This window comes from Tasmannia lanceolata, unplaced genomic scaffold, assembly GCF_043159265.1.
Source record: "Tasmannia lanceolata isolate RefF3 unplaced genomic scaffold, GAP_Taslan_0.1 ptg000012l, whole genome shotgun sequence".
Classification (NCBI taxonomy): domain Eukaryota; kingdom Viridiplantae; phylum Streptophyta; class Magnoliopsida; order Canellales; family Winteraceae; genus Tasmannia; species Tasmannia lanceolata.
Window position 1 is genome coordinate 31,459,647 of NW_027518689.1, and position 21,624 is coordinate 31,481,270.

Consider the following 21,624-nt stretch of genomic DNA (forward strand, 5'->3'; position numbering starts at 1 on the left):
TTATCCAACCGTTACATTAGTGTCGATAATATAAGCCCTTTTTAAATCCTCTAAAAGAAGGTGCACACAGACCATGTTAGATCCCCCAAGAATGTTTTTCCTGATCCATCTTAATACAAATGAGCTGATTAATTCTAGGAAATGATATTTTAAAGGTTCATTCATCAGGGTTGTCCTCCATTTTGGATCAAGTAACACAAAATACTGGAACAAAATACAAGCCAATTCTAGTCCTGGACACATGGCAAAACTCAAACTATGAGTGCACGGGTGTACATACAAACTACTGGAACAAGATACAAGCCAGTTCTAGCCCTGGACACATGGCAAAACTCAAACTATGGGTTCACGGGTGTACATACAAACTGCAATCTGTGCCTTTTTTGCAGTCCAAAAAGACTCAAATTGCACCTCGTAATCTGGAAGCACATGAGAACACATCCTACAAAGGCTAAATTCAAAATGACTATAGGAAGTACAGCAGAAGGCAAGTCGATGATGGAACTAGACCACCCAAACCTGCAAGCCCTGGGTTCCCTGAGCCAAGGTTTAAACTTTTGGTTTCGGTCGTCACAGAAACGGATACATTTCGGTTTCGGTGTAAATCTTCTAAAATGATGGAAACGCATAAAAACATGCAAATGATGAAATTTTTTAACAGTACAAATGGGGAATGCTAGTACATGCTTAGAAACCATCACATGATGGCGTAATCACACGCATGTCTAGAACAGTAAAGTCAATAAAGACGTACAATATAAAGAAGTATAAGAAAGTTCAATAACCAGTCTCCCTCTAAGGACCCCACTCTATGTCAATACCACAGATTTATGAGGTATATTGGTCCCATGCCGATCTGACATCCCATGCATAAGATATGGTTATTGATTTTGCCTACAAAATATCATTCTATGCGTTAATGGAATAAAATAAAATGCAAATAATAATATCTTTCCAATTTTTTTTGTCATTCCGACCATTTCGGTCGAATTTCAGGAATTTCGGTCAAAATTTCGGGGAAATAATGACGTAAAAGGAAATCATGAAAATTTCATTTTTGATGGGGATGGAAATGGAAACATTTCGGGGAAATTTAGGGCCACTCAGACAGGAGGAGGCTCCCATCAGGAGAAGGTTTGCTTCTATGCAAATACTCCATCCAATCTTCGCCCAAGACCTTCACAAAAAAGATTCAGACACCCCTCTACATTTAGGGAGAAAACCAGTCCGCCGCACAATGAAAGTGAAGATATGTTGTTGAATGGAGTAACTTCTCCTGGCCACTGCATCAAAAACTCGATCCTTTCATCTTTTCAAATCATCCAAAGCACTGCTAGAAGGACTAGAGTCCACATAGAACGGCCCCTCTTAGCCCAAGGTGTGCATCTCCACCCCATGATAAGTTCTGCCATTTGCTCTGGAAAACCCACTGCACCTCAAATAGACCAAGTGCAAAGGCCCAGATCTCGTCTGTTTTGGTGTTCTGTTTCAAAAAATTCAGTACGAACGGAGATTTTTTTAAGTTAAAAAACTAAAAATAAATCAAAAAATAAGATTTTTTTTATAAAATATAAGAAACCATCATATCAACAAAATCTAACAAAAAGGCACATTTTGCTACTTAAGACATCTACCATAGGCACGAAATTCGCTCTTCATGAGCCTAATTAATATGAAATTTAGCATAAATAGGTCCTTCGTTAGACTTCGAATGAGAATTGAGTTCCTCGTGTGGGCGTGTCATCCCTAAGACTTGCTTTCTCTGTATAGAGTGTCCAATGGATCCTTAGTGCCAATCGTAGAGACAAATGGCATCAACTACGGCTACGGCACTATTGCCCCTAACCACTCTCTCATCGGCTGCTCTGGCTCCACATTTCAAGTTCAATATATATACCAAATGTTAAATATAAAAATTAAAAAAATAAAATTAGAATGGTTTGGAAGTAGAAGCATTGAAATTTTTTAAAAAAAAACACCTCTTGAAGCTTCTGAAGGATTTGAAGCCATGAGTTTTGAATAAGTGATGGAAAATACGGCATTTGTTTAAAGCTCCCATTTGTTGGGAAATGGGAGGGTAAAAAGACATAGGATGCCCTTTAAACAGCCACAAACTAGGCAAAAAAAAAAAGGATAAAATGGTAAATGCGAAAACTAGCCAACAAACATTTCTTGAATTTTTCCAAAATTTTGGATCTATCACGGTGAGAACACCAGAATATTTTGCCCCGCTTCACTATACCGGTTTTGTTACCAACACGGTATGTTTCATCCGTCTGAGACGAAATCTCTGATTCCATAACTATGGCCGTAACCAACATGAATGAAACAACCGACATGATTCCGTTTTCAACCCACCACGATATCTTAAGTTGACATGTATAGAGTTCGGTAAAGTTTCAGACATTAAGAAAAAAATGCTACCACTTTAATATGTCAATTACAAAACTTCGGCCAATATATCGAAATTTCAATCAAAGAGCCTAGTAAAGCTTGGCTTTTCACATTTTTGTTTGGCAAGTGCCAATTTTATGTTTTGTTTTTTTTTTCTTCAATTATAGTGCAAATACATCAACTAATTATTGATTTAATGCATTTGAACATGGACTTGTGCAAGAATAGTCATTTTCATAGATTTATGGCTTTTAAAATTGGAAAAAACCATTTTCGAATAAACACTAATCATATATGTTAGCATCTAATGTTATTATATATGAATTATTCTTGCCCAATCTACCAATTGATTGAGTCATATTCATTTTTATTCTAAAAAATTAATTATTTATTTATTTTCATTACAAAATCCTTCAAAAATAAAACTATATTTTCTAAAAAAAAATATCTATGCATCTTAGCTTCTAACTCTTTTATGTGAATTATTATTGTCTAATCAACAAATCAATGGAGTAGGATTTTTTTCATTTCAAAAATTAATTATTTTATTTATTTAAAATCCTTTATATTTCTGTTGTTATATTGTACTCATTCATTATATTGTACTTTCTTTATAAAGGCGGCCCAGTGCACGAGGCTCCCGGCATTGCGGGGTCTGGGGAGGGCTAGATGTACTTTCTTTATGAAATTTGAAATTAATGAATGGAGTGCCTTTTTCTTACATTTTGTATTTATTTAAAGGAAGATGATAAATTCGCACCCCCTGTAGGATTATTCGCACCCTTTAACGTGAATTGACGTCAAAAAGCGTAAAAAGGGAGGGTAACGTGAATAGACTTTAACGCTTTTTGCCGTCAAATCACGTTAAAGGGGTGCGAATTTATCATCTCCTTATTAAAAACATATGTATAATTGGTTGTATAAATTTTCAATTTAGAATGGACGTTATTGTTCCAGACATGCACATATGCCATGAGGTGTTTGATCTTATTAAACCATAAAAGTGGGATGTCTTTCTTTGAATGGTAAACAATTGCATTCAAAAGAGAGAAAATGAAAAGCAAGAGGGCAGCAAGACCGAAATGGTCACCTCGTGAATTGAGTTCCAGAGAGGGGAAGATCGGCAAATTCATGTTTGTTAATAAATTCTGAAAAAGTCAGCACGCTCGCCGATGTTCTGCTACTAACAGCCCTCTCCTTGACACACCTAATCACATTGAAATCTCCGCCTAAACACCACAGAAAAGACCACCTCATCCTGATCTCCTCCAATTCTTCCCATAGGGATGGGATGGTCTATCGACTGACTAAACAGGTCCACAGATCCCCATGAATGTCCACATCGTATTATCTGCCACCTTTCTAACAACTACTGACACCAAAAACCTTCCCTTAAAATCTTTAACTAGAGTAAAATTCATAGCATTCCAGAACACCAAAATCCCTCCCGCTAAGACCACTGCATCCAGGGCCACAAAATCCCAATCATTCCTACACCCTAAGTCCCTTAGGATCCATCTGTTAGCTTTAGTCTCCTGAAGGCATAGAATATCTGGGGTATGCTTCATCACTGCTGGATTCACATGGGTCTTTTTATTTTTTTTGCCCAAACCTATGGTATTCCAACTTAGGATCTTCATCCGAAAAATTACTTTTGAAACCAACACCCCCACCCACCCACGAGATCCAATTCCTCCACCCTACCTTCCCCCTTGTTTCACTACTTGTTTTAGCTTGTTTCACATGACGCCCCCCTACCTCTTCCACTAGATATGCATATTTTGGCCATGAATCCTCTTCTTTGACATTTGAGACTTATTTTAACACTCCATGTCGAATGCTGAAATCCAAGATGATTTTGAACTATTGTTCACCCCGGATATCAAGTATACAACATCCAACTCTTCCAAGACCTCTTCGGGTGCACTCATTTTCACCATTTCCCTCTTCTCAAAATGTTATGGTCTAAGAAGAAGGTTCTGCTTTACCATTCAGGTGCACTAATCTTCATCATTTCCCTCCTCTTCCCAAAATGCTATGGTCTTTTTTAATGGCAAAAGCTACTTCCCACATCATTTTGGGCAATAGCATTCAACGGGGAACCATTCGAGCTAGGGAGACAATTTTTTGCCTTTGTTTCTAAATTCAACAAAGGCACACCACCCTCCATTTTTTATTTTTTTTATTTTTTTGTGAAAATGCACCACCCTCCCTGATAACCCTATTGGTTCTTGAGTTTCTACCCTCGAACCACCCATTCTATTCAGTTCTCTAAAACAACCTGCCAAGGTTTTCCTTGCAGACAAGTAGACAACTGAGAAACTAAGAGATGAATAGAATATTTTTTTCCCATTTCAACTCATTACTTCACAACCACCAATCTCAAGGAACCCAACTACAAACAATGATCACACTATGACAAAGTTTGAACTTCCTACAAACTGCAATTAATCTTTCATATATATATATATATATATATATATATATATATATATATATATATATATATATATATATATAGAGAGAGAGAGAGAGAGAGATATTTTCAACAGTATACACACAAATGTCCGTCAAGGAAAAGAGAAAATTGCCCGCTCTCATAGTCATGTAACATATTTGACTATTTTTCTCTGCCAAAAAGGCATGAACCAAAGAGGTATCATCCCATTCTTTACCACCTGGAAGCCTTATTCAACTGCTTAAATCTATCATAGCAGTAATATCCCCAAAGCCTACCACCTCTTATAAGAAAACGACAGAAAGAATTACAGAATTTATTGGGAGGAAAGATCAACCAGCATGTGCATTGTCTTTTTCAACTTAACCATACAAAAAAACAACCAAGATGAAGGCAATGTTTGACAGCATGAGCTATTAAGGACCCAATATTTCACATTCTGAAAGCAGCCATGGCAAAATCTTTCCCAAAACAATCTAAATGGAAGAGGCACACCATGCCCACGACACCCAAAACAAAGACCTTAAACGGTTAAAAAGACAATCATAGAGTAATCCATTTTCCTCGACATAACATATAGCCCCAAAGTCCCAAACAATATCTACACCAACAAGTCATTCACCACTTGTTCATAAAATAGTGGTCCTCAAACTTCACGAATACAACCCACTCATACTACACAATTCCCTAACACAACATTCCAGGCAAGTGGTTTCATGGGATCAATATTGATGTGCAAATAGCCATTGACCTCGTGTCTAAACTCCCAACATCAATCATTATCTCCTTTAGGACAAATCTTGAATAGATATTATCATCTTGTAAGATCAGTGATTGTTGTTCCCTAAGTTCTACTATTTTATTTTTTGTTATCTTTCATCCTGAAATTCAGCAATCAAGCTATTTAGCTATTTTTAGCACTGCACTCCTCTCTTGTTGAATCAAAGTGAAAGTGGTCCTCTTTATCATGTAACGCAAGCTTGATATAGGGAAGGTTTCTGCTTTTTCCTCTTTTGATTGTTTTTATTATTCAAATGTGAAATTATGAACAATCATAGACAGATATTAGTTTCTCAAACATCTAAGTCCACAAGTAGCAATTTTAAGTCCATTTCAATTAATTTCATTGAGTTGAAATGAGCTTTAAAGCTAAAAAAACTGAAAATGTAACAATAGATATAGCATAAAATAAATATAATTCTAGGTGTGAACCTCATGCCGCATATGATCCAAGGGAACTTTGCACCGTGGAGTGCACTTAGTGCCTTTAATCACAATGCATAAAACAAGCATTTGCTATTATTTGCCATTAAAAAAATGCTAGTTAATTATTTTAAAAGTGAAATAAATAAGCATACCTTTGTGTAGAGTAAAATAATCAAACAAAATATCATTAAAACCCATTCGAAATGAAGAAAGCAACTGAAAGCAAAAGCCTCCCATGTGTGAGTTCAAACTAGGGAATAAGAAAAAAATTCTATTAGTCAACTGTTCTCTTACACTACAATGCCATACACTGGCTAAAATCTTCTAGCGAAATAATAGCGTGCTAACTTCAGAAGCAAGTAGCAAGGATAAATACTAAACAAAAAACCACCCCACCTAAAATTAAAGAGTAAAAAAAAAAAAAAACAATGGAATGCCCAAAATGCGCGAAAGTAGAAAATAGTACCTCCTCACTGTACACAACCGATCCCTCTCTTCTGCTTGATCAAACCAGTTCATCTTGCTAGAAACCAAAGCAAAATACTTCCACCTTACCCAAACCCCACATTCTTGAAAATTCATTGAAATCCTTAGAAATCCACCACCACCCACCAGCACAAAAAGCCTTCCTACCCACCAAAGAAAGAGAAGAACCCGCGCTTCTTGGGCTCCTCCTCAACCATCACTGCCTTCATACTATCCTGCTCTACAAGCCTCCACGCCGCCTGCTCAAACGCAAGCCCAGCCAACGTCGGCGGCTTATTCAAAACAAGCGGGTACCCGCGATTCGTACTCCTAATCACCTCAGAATCCTCAGGAATCACACCCAAAAGCGCCAAACCCAACATTTCCTGAACATCCAAAACAGACATCATATCTTCCCCCCTAATCAAATCAGTCCTAACCCTATTCACAATCATCTTAATATCCTTAATCCCATCACACTCCAGCAATCCAGTAACCCTATCAGCATCCCTAAGACTAGTAATATCCGGCGTAGTAACAAGCACCGCCTCATTCGCCGGAGTAATCGCCGTAATAAATCCGGCGTCAATTCCAGCAGGACAGTCTATTAGTATGAAATCCGGCGAGCCCTCAGGGCGAGATTTTAGGGCATCAACAAGCCAAATTAGGGCTTTTCCACCAAACCCTAAAGGGAGTTTAGATCTAGGTTTGGAGATACATAGGAGTTCAAAATTGGACCAACGTTTGTCACGAACTAGGGCTTGATCTAGGCGGCAATCGCCATTGAGGACTTCGATTGCGGTGTAATTGACGCGATTTTCGAGGCCGAGAAGGAGGTCGAGGTTGCGGAGGCCGACGTCGGCGTCGATGGCGACGACGGAGAAGTTGAGACGGGCGAGGGAGAGGCCGACGTTGGCGGTGGTTGTGGTTTTTCCGACGCCGCCTTTGCCGGAGGTAATGACGATTATTCGTGGGGTTTCGCCGGTTAGTTGGGGTTTTCTGTTCCATTGGATGACTGATTGGAGTGGGGGGAGAGTTTTTTTGAGCTTTTTGGGGGTTAGGGTTTTGTGGGGGTTGAGGATGGGGAGAAGGGGGGAGGAAGTGTGGAGAGAGGATGGGTTTATGGGGAGTAGTTGCAGAGAAGCCATTGCTGATGCTCAGATAGAGAGAGAGAGAGAGAGAGAGAGAGAGAGAGAGTGAGTTTCTATGACTGTTGAGAAGAAAACATGATTGGGGGGAAGAAGGGAAAGCAGGTGCTTACTAGTATAGTACGTGCTTATGTCTGCACGCATAAATAGGGCTGCAACTCGGGTCGGGCGGGTCGGGTTTTAGAGAACCCAACCCTACCCGAGAAATATCTCGGGTCGGGTCGGGTTTTTTTTTCGGAAAACCCACGATTCCCAAACCCGGCCCTACCCATGATAAATCTCGGGTCGGTTCGGGTCGGGTCGGGTTTTTTCACGTTGGCGCAATTTTTTAAGGAAAATTCTTATTTGGCAAGGCAACTCAACTCATAGAAGCAGAACTTACACTCACATTACACTTGAATCAAACAATGTTGTAATCAAACAATGTTGTAATTACAATCAAACAATGCTGAATCAAACACTTGAATCAACTCAATTCATAGAAGCAGAAATTACACTCACATACAATAACAGTGGGTGCATGGGTTTTCACTTTTAACTTTTAACTAACAATAGAAAAAAATGTACATACTATAACTTATGTAACTCGGGTCGGGTCGGGTCGGGCCCCTTCAAACCCGGCTCGACCCGAGATTCATACGGGCTTTTGAATGCTCAACCCTGCTCGACCCGAAACCCATGAAACCTGAACTCAACCTAGGCTATTTTCGGGTCAGGTCGATGCGGGTCGGGTAAAACCCGGCTCGAGTTGCAGCCCTACGCATAAACATATCTGATATATTAAAATTCGGATTCTTTAGATCCATCAGACAGTCTGGGTCCATTAACACCCTTACCATAGCATTGTTATTGTCCTTGCGCGCTGTTCTGTTCGTTTGGGATTATGACAACCGACTGTGACCCCCCAAAGGTGAAGCCGGTGGAATAGAATTGCTTTCAACAGCACTAAGAATTCAGGCAAATCAAAGCTATTCTGGCCCTTGAGAATTCCAAGTCGGAGAATAGGGCAGGACGATTTACTGACCCATTCTCATTTTCTTTCATTCTCCACACTTCCTCACTAATGTGTACGCTACATTTTTGTTTTCCAATTGAAGGACCACACATTATGAAAGCCTCTATAGATCGGAAGGTTAGGATCATCCGATCGAAATGATTTTTGAGCCACAACTGATTTAGGTTGTAGCCCAACAAATGAACGGTTCGGATCATCCCATAAAGTGAGCCGTAGAAGTCCATGATCACCAAAAAAACATGTCAACTGTACGGTGAACATGACTATCACATTAACATCTCCATAGTCCTTGTTTTCAGCTAATAGGTGATGCCCATACGGATCCAACCATAAAAAAATTTCAAAAATATCACTCAACTGAGGAAAACTGAGAGAAAATCAAAGTGATATAACCTTATTAGAAGCACAGTTAGTCTTCGACCTTGTCATTTCATTTATGCTTATAGTTACCATTTCTATCCGGAAGCAAATTCTTGAAAAAGATATGAACAGAAGGAAAGCTCATGGGAAATAGGAAAGATCTGAAGCAAGAAACAAAGCCAACACAAAATCCCAAGTAGGTTTATACATTCCATGCATACATAAGCAATTGGGGATTGATAATTTGGAATGTTTCACATACACAACACTTACTGCAAAATATGAACAAAAGAAGGGAAGAGTTGATGGGAAACTGGAAAGATCTAGTGCAAGAAACAAAGTCAACGCAAGATCTCCATGCATATATAAGCAATTGGAGAATGAGAAATTGGGATGTTTCAATTACACAACAATTGCCATTCCTTTGTACGATGCTAAATTATTTCATGTACTTCTGCAGAAATTTGCGATGAAAGTCATTCCTTATGGTGTCGTTGATGAAGCGCTTGGGAGTTTTGGCTTCGCCACGAGTCTGGTTCTTAAAGACGACATCATCATCCCACCTGAAACATAGGAAATGTAGAAACACGGAAATCAGGAATTTGATTGATTAATAAGCAAGAGTCATTCATCCAGAGAAGGGATTTTGAGTTCTATAAACCTTCTTTTGACGTTGAAAGAAGTCGCATTGTTAAGTAGAGGGTTGCCTCGGATGAGGTCAGCTTCTTTTGCTTTCAGGTCTCCTTCCTGCTGTTGCCGTTCCTGCAGCATAAAAGAGACTTTTAGTTAACAATAGCCACTAATGAGCTTGTGCCCCATATCCTTTGTTTGGGGGTTTAGTTTTGTCAAATCATACACATCGATGAGGCGTACACGTCAAACACCTGAGGTGTATGCCTCGAGTTGGAGCGGTTAGCCTCATTGGGCATGCCCCTAGGCATTAAAACACTGCAATCAGTGAACTTCCGGTGTCACGTTCTTGTTTCTTTCTTTGTTAATCTAAACCCAATATCAAGAATAAGTTTGGCAGGGTTATAAAGGGTCATGATGATTAAGGGCCTCTTTGGATACCACCAAAATCGAAAATAATATTATTTGCAAAAGGGACATTAAGGTTACTTTGGAAGCCATTAACTAAAATATATAAATGTATTACAAGTTTACAACCACTATTTGCATGTAAGATTATATGCAAATCAGACTCTCCGCAAATAAAACTCCATATAAGCTCATATGAAATTAATTGTTAGGGGGTGTCCAAAGAAGCTCCTACTTTTTTATTTTATTTTTTCTCGCGAAAAGGCTTCTTACCTCTAGCCTCTTTCCATACAAATGACTACATAAAACTAACGGCCTGTTTGGTTGGAGACTAAGTCTGTCCACAATACAGACTTGTTAAACAATAATAGCTTATCCTGTGTTTTGTCAATTTTATCCACAGATCATTTTATCCCAGATACAGATCTGTTAAAGGACAATCTCTTATATTGTGTTTGCCAATTTTATCAACAGATCATTCGACTTCGACCCAATGATAGACTTATACTCGATTTTAGATAAGCTTATTTGAGGTCATTAAATATAAATGTGTGCAGCGGGGCTTGCATATTGTATATATGTTATAGATATTAATATATGTGTCCATGTGTATGTGTGGCAGCACATATACGCTTATACATATACATCTACATAGGCATACATGTATATACATCCCGACAGGATTTCAAGTATATAATCAAAGACAGAGGCGCCAATAGACAGCAATCACCTCCATTTTGTTCGATGATGGATTTCCTAGCTTTGATCGAGATGGATCCAGACTCCAGAGCACAGATCCATTACAGATCTCACGGCACACCACTACATCTAGTGCAAATCCAACCCACTCAGATTCAGTATCCAGGCGGGATCCCCTGTTGTTGGCATAGCTTGATGTTACATTACACCACCGATGTGTTCATCATAAACTAATCCAGCACATATTGTTCAGAATGTCAGAGATCGTTAGATTTTTAGTTTTTTATTTTTATTTTTGGGGGGTAGAATGTTTTTCTATGTCTTATGTGTATATGTCAGTTTGGACTTCTTTTTTATTCTGTTGTGTTTATTTATATTGCAAATTAAATAAACACAACAGAATAAATAGAAGTCCAATTTTATGTGTCTTATGTTGTGCTTGTTTATATTGTAAATTTGTCCTATGGGCCTTGCTGTAACCGTTGCACTGTTGGGGCGCCTAGTCCCCATTGTGTTGTGTGTATATGTCAGTTTGGACCTCTTTTTTACTCTGTTGTGTTTATTTATATTACAAATTAAATAAACACAACAGAATAAAAAGAAGTCCAATTTTATGTGTCTTATGTTGTAGTTATTTATATTGTAAATTTGTCCTATGGGGCTTGCTGTAAACCGTTGCACTGTTGGGGCGCCTAGTACCCATTATGGTAATAAGTTTATTGGCTTTAATGAAATCGTTACCTTATAAAAATAAAATATATTGTAAATTTGAAATATTGCATTAAGACAATTATGGGGTTTCGTGTTATTCACTGTTTTAAAAAGACAACCACATGTAGTTATGTAACTACTAGAACCTCCCAACTCTTAAAAGAGAGCCACGTACAAGTTTTCGGAATGATAGAATGAATTCCAAAATTTCGTGTGCCTCACTTTCTTTCAGGGTGTGACCTTTTGTAGATGCCTTGGTGTGAAATCAATGACACCTTGGTGTGAGACCAGTGATTTTTGCGTGAAGCAAGGCACATCTCTATCACTTCTCTCCTTTCTTTCAATCTGCCTTCTCTTTTTCTTGAACTTCTGGTTTTAAAACTCACAAACTTCATAAAAATCAATTCTCATAGCCTTAATTCTTCTTCTAATCTTCTCGGCCCCTTTTTTTCTCCAACCAAGACCAAAAGAAACCAAACAAAAAAATTAAGTATAAAGGGAAAGGCCCCTCTCTGCAGACACATCAAAAGGTCCCTGCAGCAAGTGACATTTTTTGTACTTTCTGGCCCCACCTTTCCCTCTGGGCTGGTCTATTGAGCTAAAATTTTAGCCACCGGCCCCACGTGACTACAAGTTGGTCCGGTCAAACCTGTTTGACCAATTGACCAGCAAAAGACCAAAATGCTCTAGTGCCCCAATTTGTCAAATCCAACCACAAATCGAAACCATATTTCAAATTTTAAGCTGTTCTTTTGGCCTTCTTAAAATCCTATTGCTACTTTTGATTGATTGCATTGAGGCCTAAATCTCTAAAATCCTCATATTTTAACTAGGTCACTTGAAAGGTCAAATCCTGCATATTGAGGTCTACTGAAACCACAAGAAACAACCGAAATGTTTCTGTTTCTATCCCCACCGAAATGAATACAAAACCGAAAGCGTATTAGAGTATACTGTATTATTATGTAGGTATTTGCTAGGGACCATCGCAGAAGGCATTTCGCGGGCTGGCTGTTGCATGAGAGAGCAGCCACCTATGCTCACTTTTCAACAGATTTTGTCTTATTCGAGAGGTGAATGCTCTCTCATGCAACAGCTGGCCTGCGAAATGCCTTCTGCGACTGTCCATAGCAAATCCCTAGTATGTATTACATAATTATATGTAAAAGAATTACATGTTAAATGTAGTGTATGCAAAAAAAAAAAATGGCATGTTAAATGTAGTGTATGCATTATGTACAAATATTGATATGCATGTTAAAGTGATGCCGAAGTGGTCTCTTTTCCCCAAGTATCATGTTAATATTCAATCATATGCATATGTTTCCATACACTTTTCATGATTTTACAAGTTTTCACAGAAATTTCCACATGAAACAGAAATGTTTCCGCTTCCATGGTGACCGAAATGGAAATTTAAAGCCTTGATTGGGGTATTGTTTGAGCCTCATTTGAGGTTGGGCACAGCAAGCCTAATTTGGCATAACTATTTAGAGGGGACTGCACTCATAGAACAGCAATGAAGAACCCAATCCCCATTGGAGCCTTTGGTGCTCTTAAGGTGTCAATTTTTGGTGTTAAACTTCTGAAATTGTTTTGTGATATTCAATTGCATGTTTAAATAAATTTCATGGTTCTAGTATGCTATGTGTGCATGAATATCAGTGTTGCACTTGTCACACATTCCCTTTAGGAGTCTTAAATGGTAAGATACATGCTTCTACACTTCACAAAGTTGTACCAATAGTAGACACCTGTCCTACTTAGGTTCTTAGTGTCAAAGCTGTAGAATTAGTCAACTTGTGACCTGTCCTTGTTCAACATAAAATGAGTAATAATAGGGAAACAGGTTCTACGACCAACCAGGTAACTGGGCAAATCAGTTTTTGCCACAGCATCAACAACCACCTCCTTCAATTTAAGTTAAACAGAATAATCGTCAAAAAGTAAGTTTTTAGTACACAAATGTTGATTTCCGGGTACCAAGCTCGGTCTTATGCCCAATTACCTTGTCATTTTCCTATATATAAACAAAATTATGTGTTTATATACATACATGCATGTGTGTATACATGTGGGATCGAAAAAAATGCAGCTAAATAGAAGACAAACTAATTCCAGGATACAGTTTTCAAGGTATAGAGCAATTCAAGAAAAGTTCATATACAGGACAACTCCATCCTGAATTATCAAACAGTCCCTCTCATGAGAAGGAGTTCAAGAACCAAGAGAATACAGGTCCATGTTGTAAGAAATATATAAAGGGTCAGTAGATCTAATTACCAAAAGTACCTAAATATCATAAGGAAATCAGTGAGTACATTGAACATATTAGCAACTTTCTACCTGTACTTTATATGATGGTTCACCACAACTGGCTTTTTTATATTAGCAGCACTTGTTAGACATTCCATTTAGGAGCCTCAAATAGTAAGACACGGGCTTCTACACTTACCCCAACTTTTACCAATAGTACACACCTGTCCTACTTAGGTTCTTAGTTTCAAAGCTGTAGAATTAGTCAACTTGTGACCTGTCTTTGTTCATTATATATATGAGTAATGCTAGGAAACCGGTTTAATGACCGACCAATAAAAAAAATCAGGGGTAGTTCCGACATATTAGCAACATTTTACCTTTACTTCATATGATAGTTCACCAGAACTGGCTTTATTATATTAGTTTTAAAGTTTTAATTCTACTAAGCAAAACCTTCACTGTCCCACTCTTCACTGATAACATCACACAGAATTTACAAACATAAGATGAGACAATAAGGACGCTCCAGAAAGGCATAAAAATTAAAAATGACTATCAAAGTTCACAGAAGACAAGTTGGCCTTCTGACGTTTCTCCTTGTCTATCAAATAGGAAGGAACATAAGGCCCATACAAAAAAAGAAGACCTTTCAAAAAAAAAAAAAAAAACCAAAAAGAAGAGGCTAACAAAGTTCACAGAAAACAAGTAAGCTGACCTTACGAAGTTTCTCCTCAGCTCTTTCTTTCCTTATCCGTTCCAGTTCAGCCATCAAAGCTAATGTGTCATCCTCATCATCATCCTCATCATCACTAACACAGTATTTTCAATTTCAGCAAATAATAAATAACCCAATTTGTAAATTGCCATCAAAAATTTTATTAGAAATAGTATAGAAAAAATGTAGTAAACTGATTTAAGATCATTTATCGATATAATAACATGGCAATGCATTTAATTTTTTTAATTTTTAATTTTTTGAAGAGTAATAACATGGTAATGTATTGTACAAAAACTAGATGAATCAGAAGCAATGGAGACATAGACGGTCCAATGAAATCCAATCCACATAATAATTTGACCTACTGACAGCAGCTATTGTAAAGGTCATGATACCGAATATTCAATACCACAAGACATAGAAGCGGAGATAATAAGCATGCATACCATAAAATCAAATGAAAAAGGCGTGCATTTGGAAGAAACTTGCGGTTGAAAAATCCAACAACTATTTTCAATCTTTTCTAAACCATGGAACAGAAAACAATAACTTAAAGGACGGGGGTGAATCCTTTCAGGATCCTTGAATGGTAAATCAACCATGAGGAACACAACTTACTGAGCCCAAGATGCAACTTTGGTCTATTCAAATTATGCATCTGACAATCTTTTACTACAGCATTCTAGCCAATTACCAAGATATAAAATCATTAGCAGAGTTCTAGATTCTCAAGGACAGGTATGAAAACTATGTTACATGGATTCTTCTGAATGGGTGAAGTTCCGTGTCGGACACGTCTTGGATTCCAATACTTCAGGATTCACAGCGACGCATCTAGATCTCTTTTATTTATTTATTTTCTGAATACTGCTACCATAACTTCACAATTACTGCATATTTTGAGTTTTACACATCCTAATAGTAAGATTCTTATATGAAACTAAACCATTTTATTTACTTAACCAATTAAAATTTTCAATAAATTACTTGCAAGAATTAATTAGCCGACCCCAACTAGTTTGGGACAAAGGCTTAGTTGAGTTGAGTTGCAAGAATTAAAAGTTGAGTATTGAATAAAAATATTTTAGATCAATGAATCTTCTATTTTGAGGTTTGTTGGATCTTAAACTTGATATCCGTGTCAGATTCCGACACTCATACCCATACTACCCATACTAATGCAACAACATATGAAAATTTGATACTCGTGTCAGAAAGAGCAAATAGCTGGCAACACACTTTTCTCACAGCATCACAAAAGAATAAAATGTGGTTGCAAGTCTCCTCAACCTTTTTTCAAGGCAGACACCTACTACCGAAATGAAACTTCTTTCTCTTCAATATATCAACAGCATTGATTTTTTGGAACGCCTCTGTCCAACACAAGCTTTGGACTTTAGAAGGAGCTTACGATCTCCAGAAATTACAAAAGTTGAATACACCTACTTCCCAAATGAAACTTCTTTCTCTTCAATATATCAACCCCAATGATTTTTTGGAACACCACTGTCCAACACAAGATTTGGACTTTAGAAGAAGCTTATGATCTCTAGAAATTACAACGGTTGAATACCAGTAATTTTACAAAATACGATGCATAAATGTTTTGTTAGTTTTCTTTAGACCAACTCTAAGAAAACAAGTTACGAGTGGCTCTATTTCTTTCAAAAAACAAGACTATAATTTTTTTGTAAAAACTAGCATAATTGCAACGGAAGATAATAATGCATGCCAATAATGTGATCGGATGTGTGTGATGTTTGCGTTTAAACATAACTGCAGAAATGATAACCTTTCATCTTCACTTTTGACGTCCACGTCGGAATCATCAGCATCAACATTTCGTGGAAGAAGCCGGTCTTCGGCATCTCTTTTTGTCCCTATATTGAATGTAAAGACGAAATAAATACCACAAAGCAAAGGTTTATTCAGTGTATAACTAAGATATGTCGTTGCAATTATAATGAATCTTCACCTTCCAAGAGAAGGTGGCCTGCACTTGCTCCTTTTCTTCGGTCTCTCTCTTCTATAACCAAATAGAGTTACATTTGAAATTAACAATAGAAACCAGACTTTCAAAATAAACAAAACCAATTCAAATAGAATAAGGATAAGAATATGGCCAATAAGACATATAAAAGAAATCACAACTAAAAAGGGGTACTCAAATTTCTCCACTACCAGCGTAGGTTTTATCCTTCGAAGAAAAATGCCTTCGCTCACGCTCTTCCAGCTCCTCTCGGAGATTCCTCTTTTGCAATTCCTCATGGGTATCCTGCCCTTCCCTCCTGGAAGCAAGTATTAAAGAAACCACTCATTTAAGGTTATGACATCATATCAAGATCAAGAACAAGATCTTCGAAGAAAAAGAACAAGAACATATGTGTGTGCGCTCATGTCTACACAAAAAGGCAATGGGAACCAAGTTTTCACGTAGTGCGTATACATGGTAATAGTATATATGTTTATGCCATAGTTACCAAGTTGGGAAACAAATTCAGGAATCGAAATGTGAAACGGAAGAGGGAAAGATGATGAAAAAATTAGAGGGGAAACGAGAAATGGTAAAGCAATAGAAATCATATGAGAAACTCATTGAGAAACGTCTTAGGAAACACCTTACAAACCTTTCAAAGACGATAGAAACGTCAACAGAAACGCATATGAAACACAAGAAAAACACAAAATACATATTTTTGTATATTTAGAATTTGTTTATTTTAAATTTCTACGAGCTTTTATGCCTAAATACATGCATTGAAAATTTTGCATAATTCTTATTGAAATTAGAAGCATAAATAAATGAATTATATATGCTCTTTACAAATTTTATTTTTAGTATAAGTTTTTACTTATTTCTATCTTTTATTACTATAGATACTATTATTTTCCTTTTCAAAATGTATTCCATAATATTTTTAGTGTGATTTCTGTAAAGAATTTTCCACACGTTTCATAGACGTTTAAATCTCGTTTCACATAAGTTCCCCTTATGTTTCCTACGCATTTCCCATATGTTTCCCGTGAGTTTCGGAAATGTTTCCCCAAATTTTTTTCATGGTTCGAAAACATTTCCGAAACGCATTTCGTGGCAAAGTGTTTCCCACCTGCCGAAGGCATTTCCGACAACTATGGTTTATGCTTACATTTATGATTAAAAAGAAACCAAGTTTTCATGTTGTATCTTCTGGTGGACCATCTCGGTCTTCCTTTTCTCATTGAATGGATTTGCAACCATTCAAAAAAAAAGAAAAAAATAAACCAAGTTTCCACGGAGAGTGTGTTCATGGTATTATTCATTGTTTAAAAGCTCCCCGGGTCAATAAATCTCACCTGAATCGACTCAATCAAAACATCAACTCGCCAGAGTCAATAAAAAATTGTCATGTTCAATCATTGACTAGCCCAAGTCAAGATAGTTATCGTGTCCAGTTCTTTTCCGAGTGGAACCTTTTGAACATTCTTATTAGTTTCATAGCACAGGAGTCTAATTCAAAGATAAACATGAATTTACCGATACATGCTAGCCAGTCATGCATAACCTTAATGCATCCAGCGTAGAGCATATTTGGCACTGCTCTAATATGGGCGGCATTGTGGCAATATAATGACAGTAAAGGTCAGCAAGCTCGAGCATCATAGAGAGATGATGGGTTCAGCAAGGAGGGACACATGTGCTCTGAAATCATCACAGAGAGCATATATGGCATTCCTTTCCTAGAGTGAGTAGGGTTCTTTTGCCAATATTGGGTCAGCAAGCCCAAGCATCACAGAAAGGTCTTGAGTTTATTATGGAGAAGGCACTCAGCATTACAACCTGACAAAAGCATGACCAAGCAAGCCATTTTTCCAAGCTCCAGGGGAAAGAAGGCCATAATGCACTGTGTAAGTCTAACTAATTTCAAGCTATTCAAAAAAAAAAAGTCAAACTAATTTCACATCTTTGGAGGAAAAAGGCATTGTTCTAAGTTCACTGCACAACTACAAAAAAAAAAAAAAAAGCAACAACACATAAAGTTGCCCGGTGAGAAACAGAAGCATTTCCTAGAGATTTCTGTTAAAGATTAGATGGTTCAACTAAAAGCGAACTCATCAGAAAAGAATCTAGAGACAGCTTGAAAAAGATGTCTTGAAATGTTATTTCTGACAGCCTTCCTAACTGATTTTCGATGATAACATTTAAGTAGATTCAATGTTTTAAGTGATCATTAAAATTTATTTAGAAAAGTATAGTACGCACAATCCCCTGGGTTCCTAAGGAACCAAAATACTTTAGCAACATGCACAATGATGGGCGGCCCAGTGCACAAGGCTCCCGCCATTGCAGGGTCTGGGGAGGGTTAGATGTACGCAGCCTTACCCCTACTTTGCAGAGAGGCTGTTTCCGTGACTCGAACCCGTGACCACCAGGTCACAATGGAGCAACCTTACCGTTGCGCCAAGGCTCACCCTCTAACATGCACAGTGATGAATAAGAAGAATATTTGTCATGTTACATATTTGATTACCTTTCATGTTTCAATTTAAGTAGATCCAATGTTTTAAATGATTAATGAATTTATGAAGAAAAGTATATCAAGCAACTATCCGGGATGTGGATCAAATGCATTCACCATGAGTAGGCGGGTTGTGTATCAAAGTTACACATGCTTTCCAAGCCTTTTTCACTAATGGTTTATCATGGAACACACATATATCTTAAGAAGTTTAAAACTTTAATAACAGATACCAAAGTGATTCACCAGCATAATCAGTGCAGCACTTAAAGAATTCCAATGGCATAGCATGTCCAGTTAAATGCATAATTCAATAAATTTATAAAAAAAAACTAAAATACACTATCCTCCTACCAAAAAGGGCAGCACATAATAAAGTTACTGTGTATATACCTGGGCTTTAAAGTTGTGTGAGCGGCAAGATCCCTTGAAGAGTATTTCTGAGAGGGACCAAAAATCCGAGTACCACCTTGCTCATTACCACCTTTTGCTGGAGCCCATGTGGGACGAGCTGCGGTCGTCATTGATTCTACTTCCTACGCTAACTACAAGATGAAAATAAAACTTCTATCAATATAGAGTAGATGATATGCAAGCGGATCTAGCAATTGAAATTATACATAACTATATAAGAAACAATGACCAAACTAGGGAGATGAGCGGGTAGCAAGGGAGATGAGCGGGTAGCAAGGCGCTTCAAATGGGTAACGGATAAGGAGGAGGGCATGAAGAAGTTGGAGTCTATGATTTCGAGGAAGCGTACATTTCAATCGCAGGTTCCAACGGAGGAGGCGGCTTTGGTAAACGGAATTGATGAAGAGGTATTTACTAAGGGTCTGTTCAGTTGCACAGCGGAAACGGAAATGACGTGGTAGTGGGAAAAGAAAAGGAAAAGAAACAGCTAAGAAAGCTGCAGGTGTGTGCATTCAGTTGCCAAGGAAACGGAAAAGAAACAGATAAGAAATTGCATTCAGTTGCCAAACCCCTCTCATCCTTTTCCCAACCCAAATAGAGCCCATCCCAATCAAATCCTATCCAGATGATAAATAGATACATAACCTAACTCTAAAACAGAACACAACCCCCTTCATCTTCTTCCCCAGCTCCAAAAAACGGAGCGAAAAAATGGAAACAAAAATTAAAGAACAATCAGGCATTGAAACCCACAAAATAAACAAGTCTTCCTCTCGAAAAAAATGAGTCTAAAATACAACCCACAAGCCAAATAAACCCAGATAAAAAAATGCCAAAAAGAAAAAAAGAATCTAGATCATGGGAGAAGATGCCGCAAAATACTGAAAATGCCCAAAAAAGATGAAATCAACATACCCTAACCTAAACCCTACAAACCCTAAACAAACCTTAAACCCTAAATCAACAAACCTTTAATCCAACCCTTGGATCTGAAGAAGAAGAAGAAAACGAACCTAAAAAGAACACTGAAAACCCCTATCCCAACAAGAACCCTCGGATCTGAGAGAGGGAGGGAGAGAGAGACGGAGAGAAGGAGAAGAACAAGCTAAAAACGACGAGAGAGAGAGAGGTAGATCTTACCGTACCGAAGCTCCGGCGACGTCGAAATCCTCGCGAGGAAGACGATGGGCTCTCAAGAAGAACGAGATGCGTGGTCGTCTTTTGTGTTGAGATGTGAAAAAGAGTCGCGATAGATGTATTTCCGAGAGAAATTTTATAAAATCGGAGCCTTTTTTACGGAATTAGATGGGCGGAAAATAACTTAACACGTCGGACTTCTCGGATTCCACGTCATTTTCCGAGGTTCCGAAAGTTTGGCAACAAAACAACCACTTTTGCTACTTTCCAGGGAAATCCTTTTCCGTTTCCTTTCCGCCCAAATCAGCGCAACTGAACAGACCCAAGGAAATTGAATCTCTACTATTGGATCTGAGGTATGTTCTAGATATTGCTGAAGTTTATAACTGTAAGAGGTTGGAATAGGTTTTTTTGTAAGTGCTTAAATGAATTGTTTTTTGGGGTTAAGGTAGATGTGCCTTTTGTGGGCACCCTTTTGGGGCCCAAAGTACATAGATGTGACAGGGACTCCTTGCCCGGTGGTTTGTAGGTTCTTTATATATATATATATATATATATATATATATATATATATATATATATATATATATATATATATAGAGAGAGAGAGAGAGAGAGAGAGAACGTTTCCTAGACACTGGCGTAATTAGATTACGCAGCGCACTAGTGGTCTTTGAAGCATGTTTAATATCAGCTGTCAGATCTGCTTAATCCAAACCCTCCATGTGAGAGAAAACGAAAAGGAATAAAAACCTAATTTAATCGACAGACGCAACTTTCTCCCTCTTGCTGGACTGCCTCTCGATGGAACGTATGTCTCTCCCTCTCGCTGGAACGCCTCTCGCAACCACTGGTATTTCATCTCTCTCTCCCTCTCTCTCTCCCTCTCTCTCTCTCTCTCTCTCTCTCTCTCTCTCTCTCTCTCATTTTCTCTGCAAGCAAAAAGGGTTTGGATGGGTTTCTTTTTTCCTTTTTTCAGAATGGGTTTTGCAGAGAGACCTACGATATGAAGAGAAAAAAATAGAGAAGAAAGGTTCTTAAAGGGGTTTTTAACAGGGAAGAGGATGAGTTGTAGATGAGATGAATGGGGTTTTTAAAGGGGTTCT

At 37.8% G+C, this 21,624-nt stretch overlaps 2 protein-coding genes across 4 annotated transcripts; both read right to left on the minus strand.

Annotated features, from left to right (window-relative positions):
• Positions 1-935: 935 nt before the first annotated feature.
• Positions 936-7,763, minus strand: MIND (septum site-determining protein (MIND)). 2 transcript variants are annotated; one of them, XM_077392048.1, is made up of 3 exons: positions 6,525-7,763; positions 6,211-6,308; positions 936-1,483 (listed from the first exon to the last, which is right to left on the minus strand). In XM_077392048.1, the coding sequence occupies exon 1, from the start codon at positions 7,669-7,671 to the stop codon at positions 6,688-6,690; it is 984 nt and encodes a 327-aa protein (XP_077248163.1). In that variant the 5' UTR covers positions 7,672-7,763; the 3' UTR covers positions 936-1,483; positions 6,211-6,308; positions 6,525-6,687. The 2 variants fall into 2 exon arrangements, with proteins under 2 accessions (XP_077248163.1, XP_077248162.1); XM_077392047.1 differs by lacking the exon at positions 6,211-6,308.
• A 1,445-nt stretch (positions 7,764-9,208) lies between these two features.
• EMB2769 (Cwf15 / Cwc15 cell cycle control family protein) lies at positions 9,209-20,680 on the minus strand. 2 transcript variants are annotated; one of them, XM_077392049.1, is made up of 8 exons: positions 20,522-20,680; positions 19,361-19,512; positions 16,653-16,759; positions 16,447-16,497; positions 16,264-16,351; positions 14,469-14,562; positions 9,708-9,808; positions 9,209-9,609 (listed from the first exon to the last, which is right to left on the minus strand). In XM_077392049.1, the coding sequence occupies exons 2-8, from the start codon at positions 19,489-19,491 to the stop codon at positions 9,486-9,488; spliced, it is 696 nt and encodes a 231-aa protein (XP_077248164.1). In that variant the 5' UTR covers positions 19,492-19,512; positions 20,522-20,680; the 3' UTR covers positions 9,209-9,485. The 2 variants fall into 2 exon arrangements, with proteins under 2 accessions (XP_077248164.1, XP_077248165.1); XM_077392050.1 differs by having other exon boundaries at positions 20,527-20,676.
• Between the last annotated feature and the right edge of the window lie 944 nt (positions 20,681-21,624).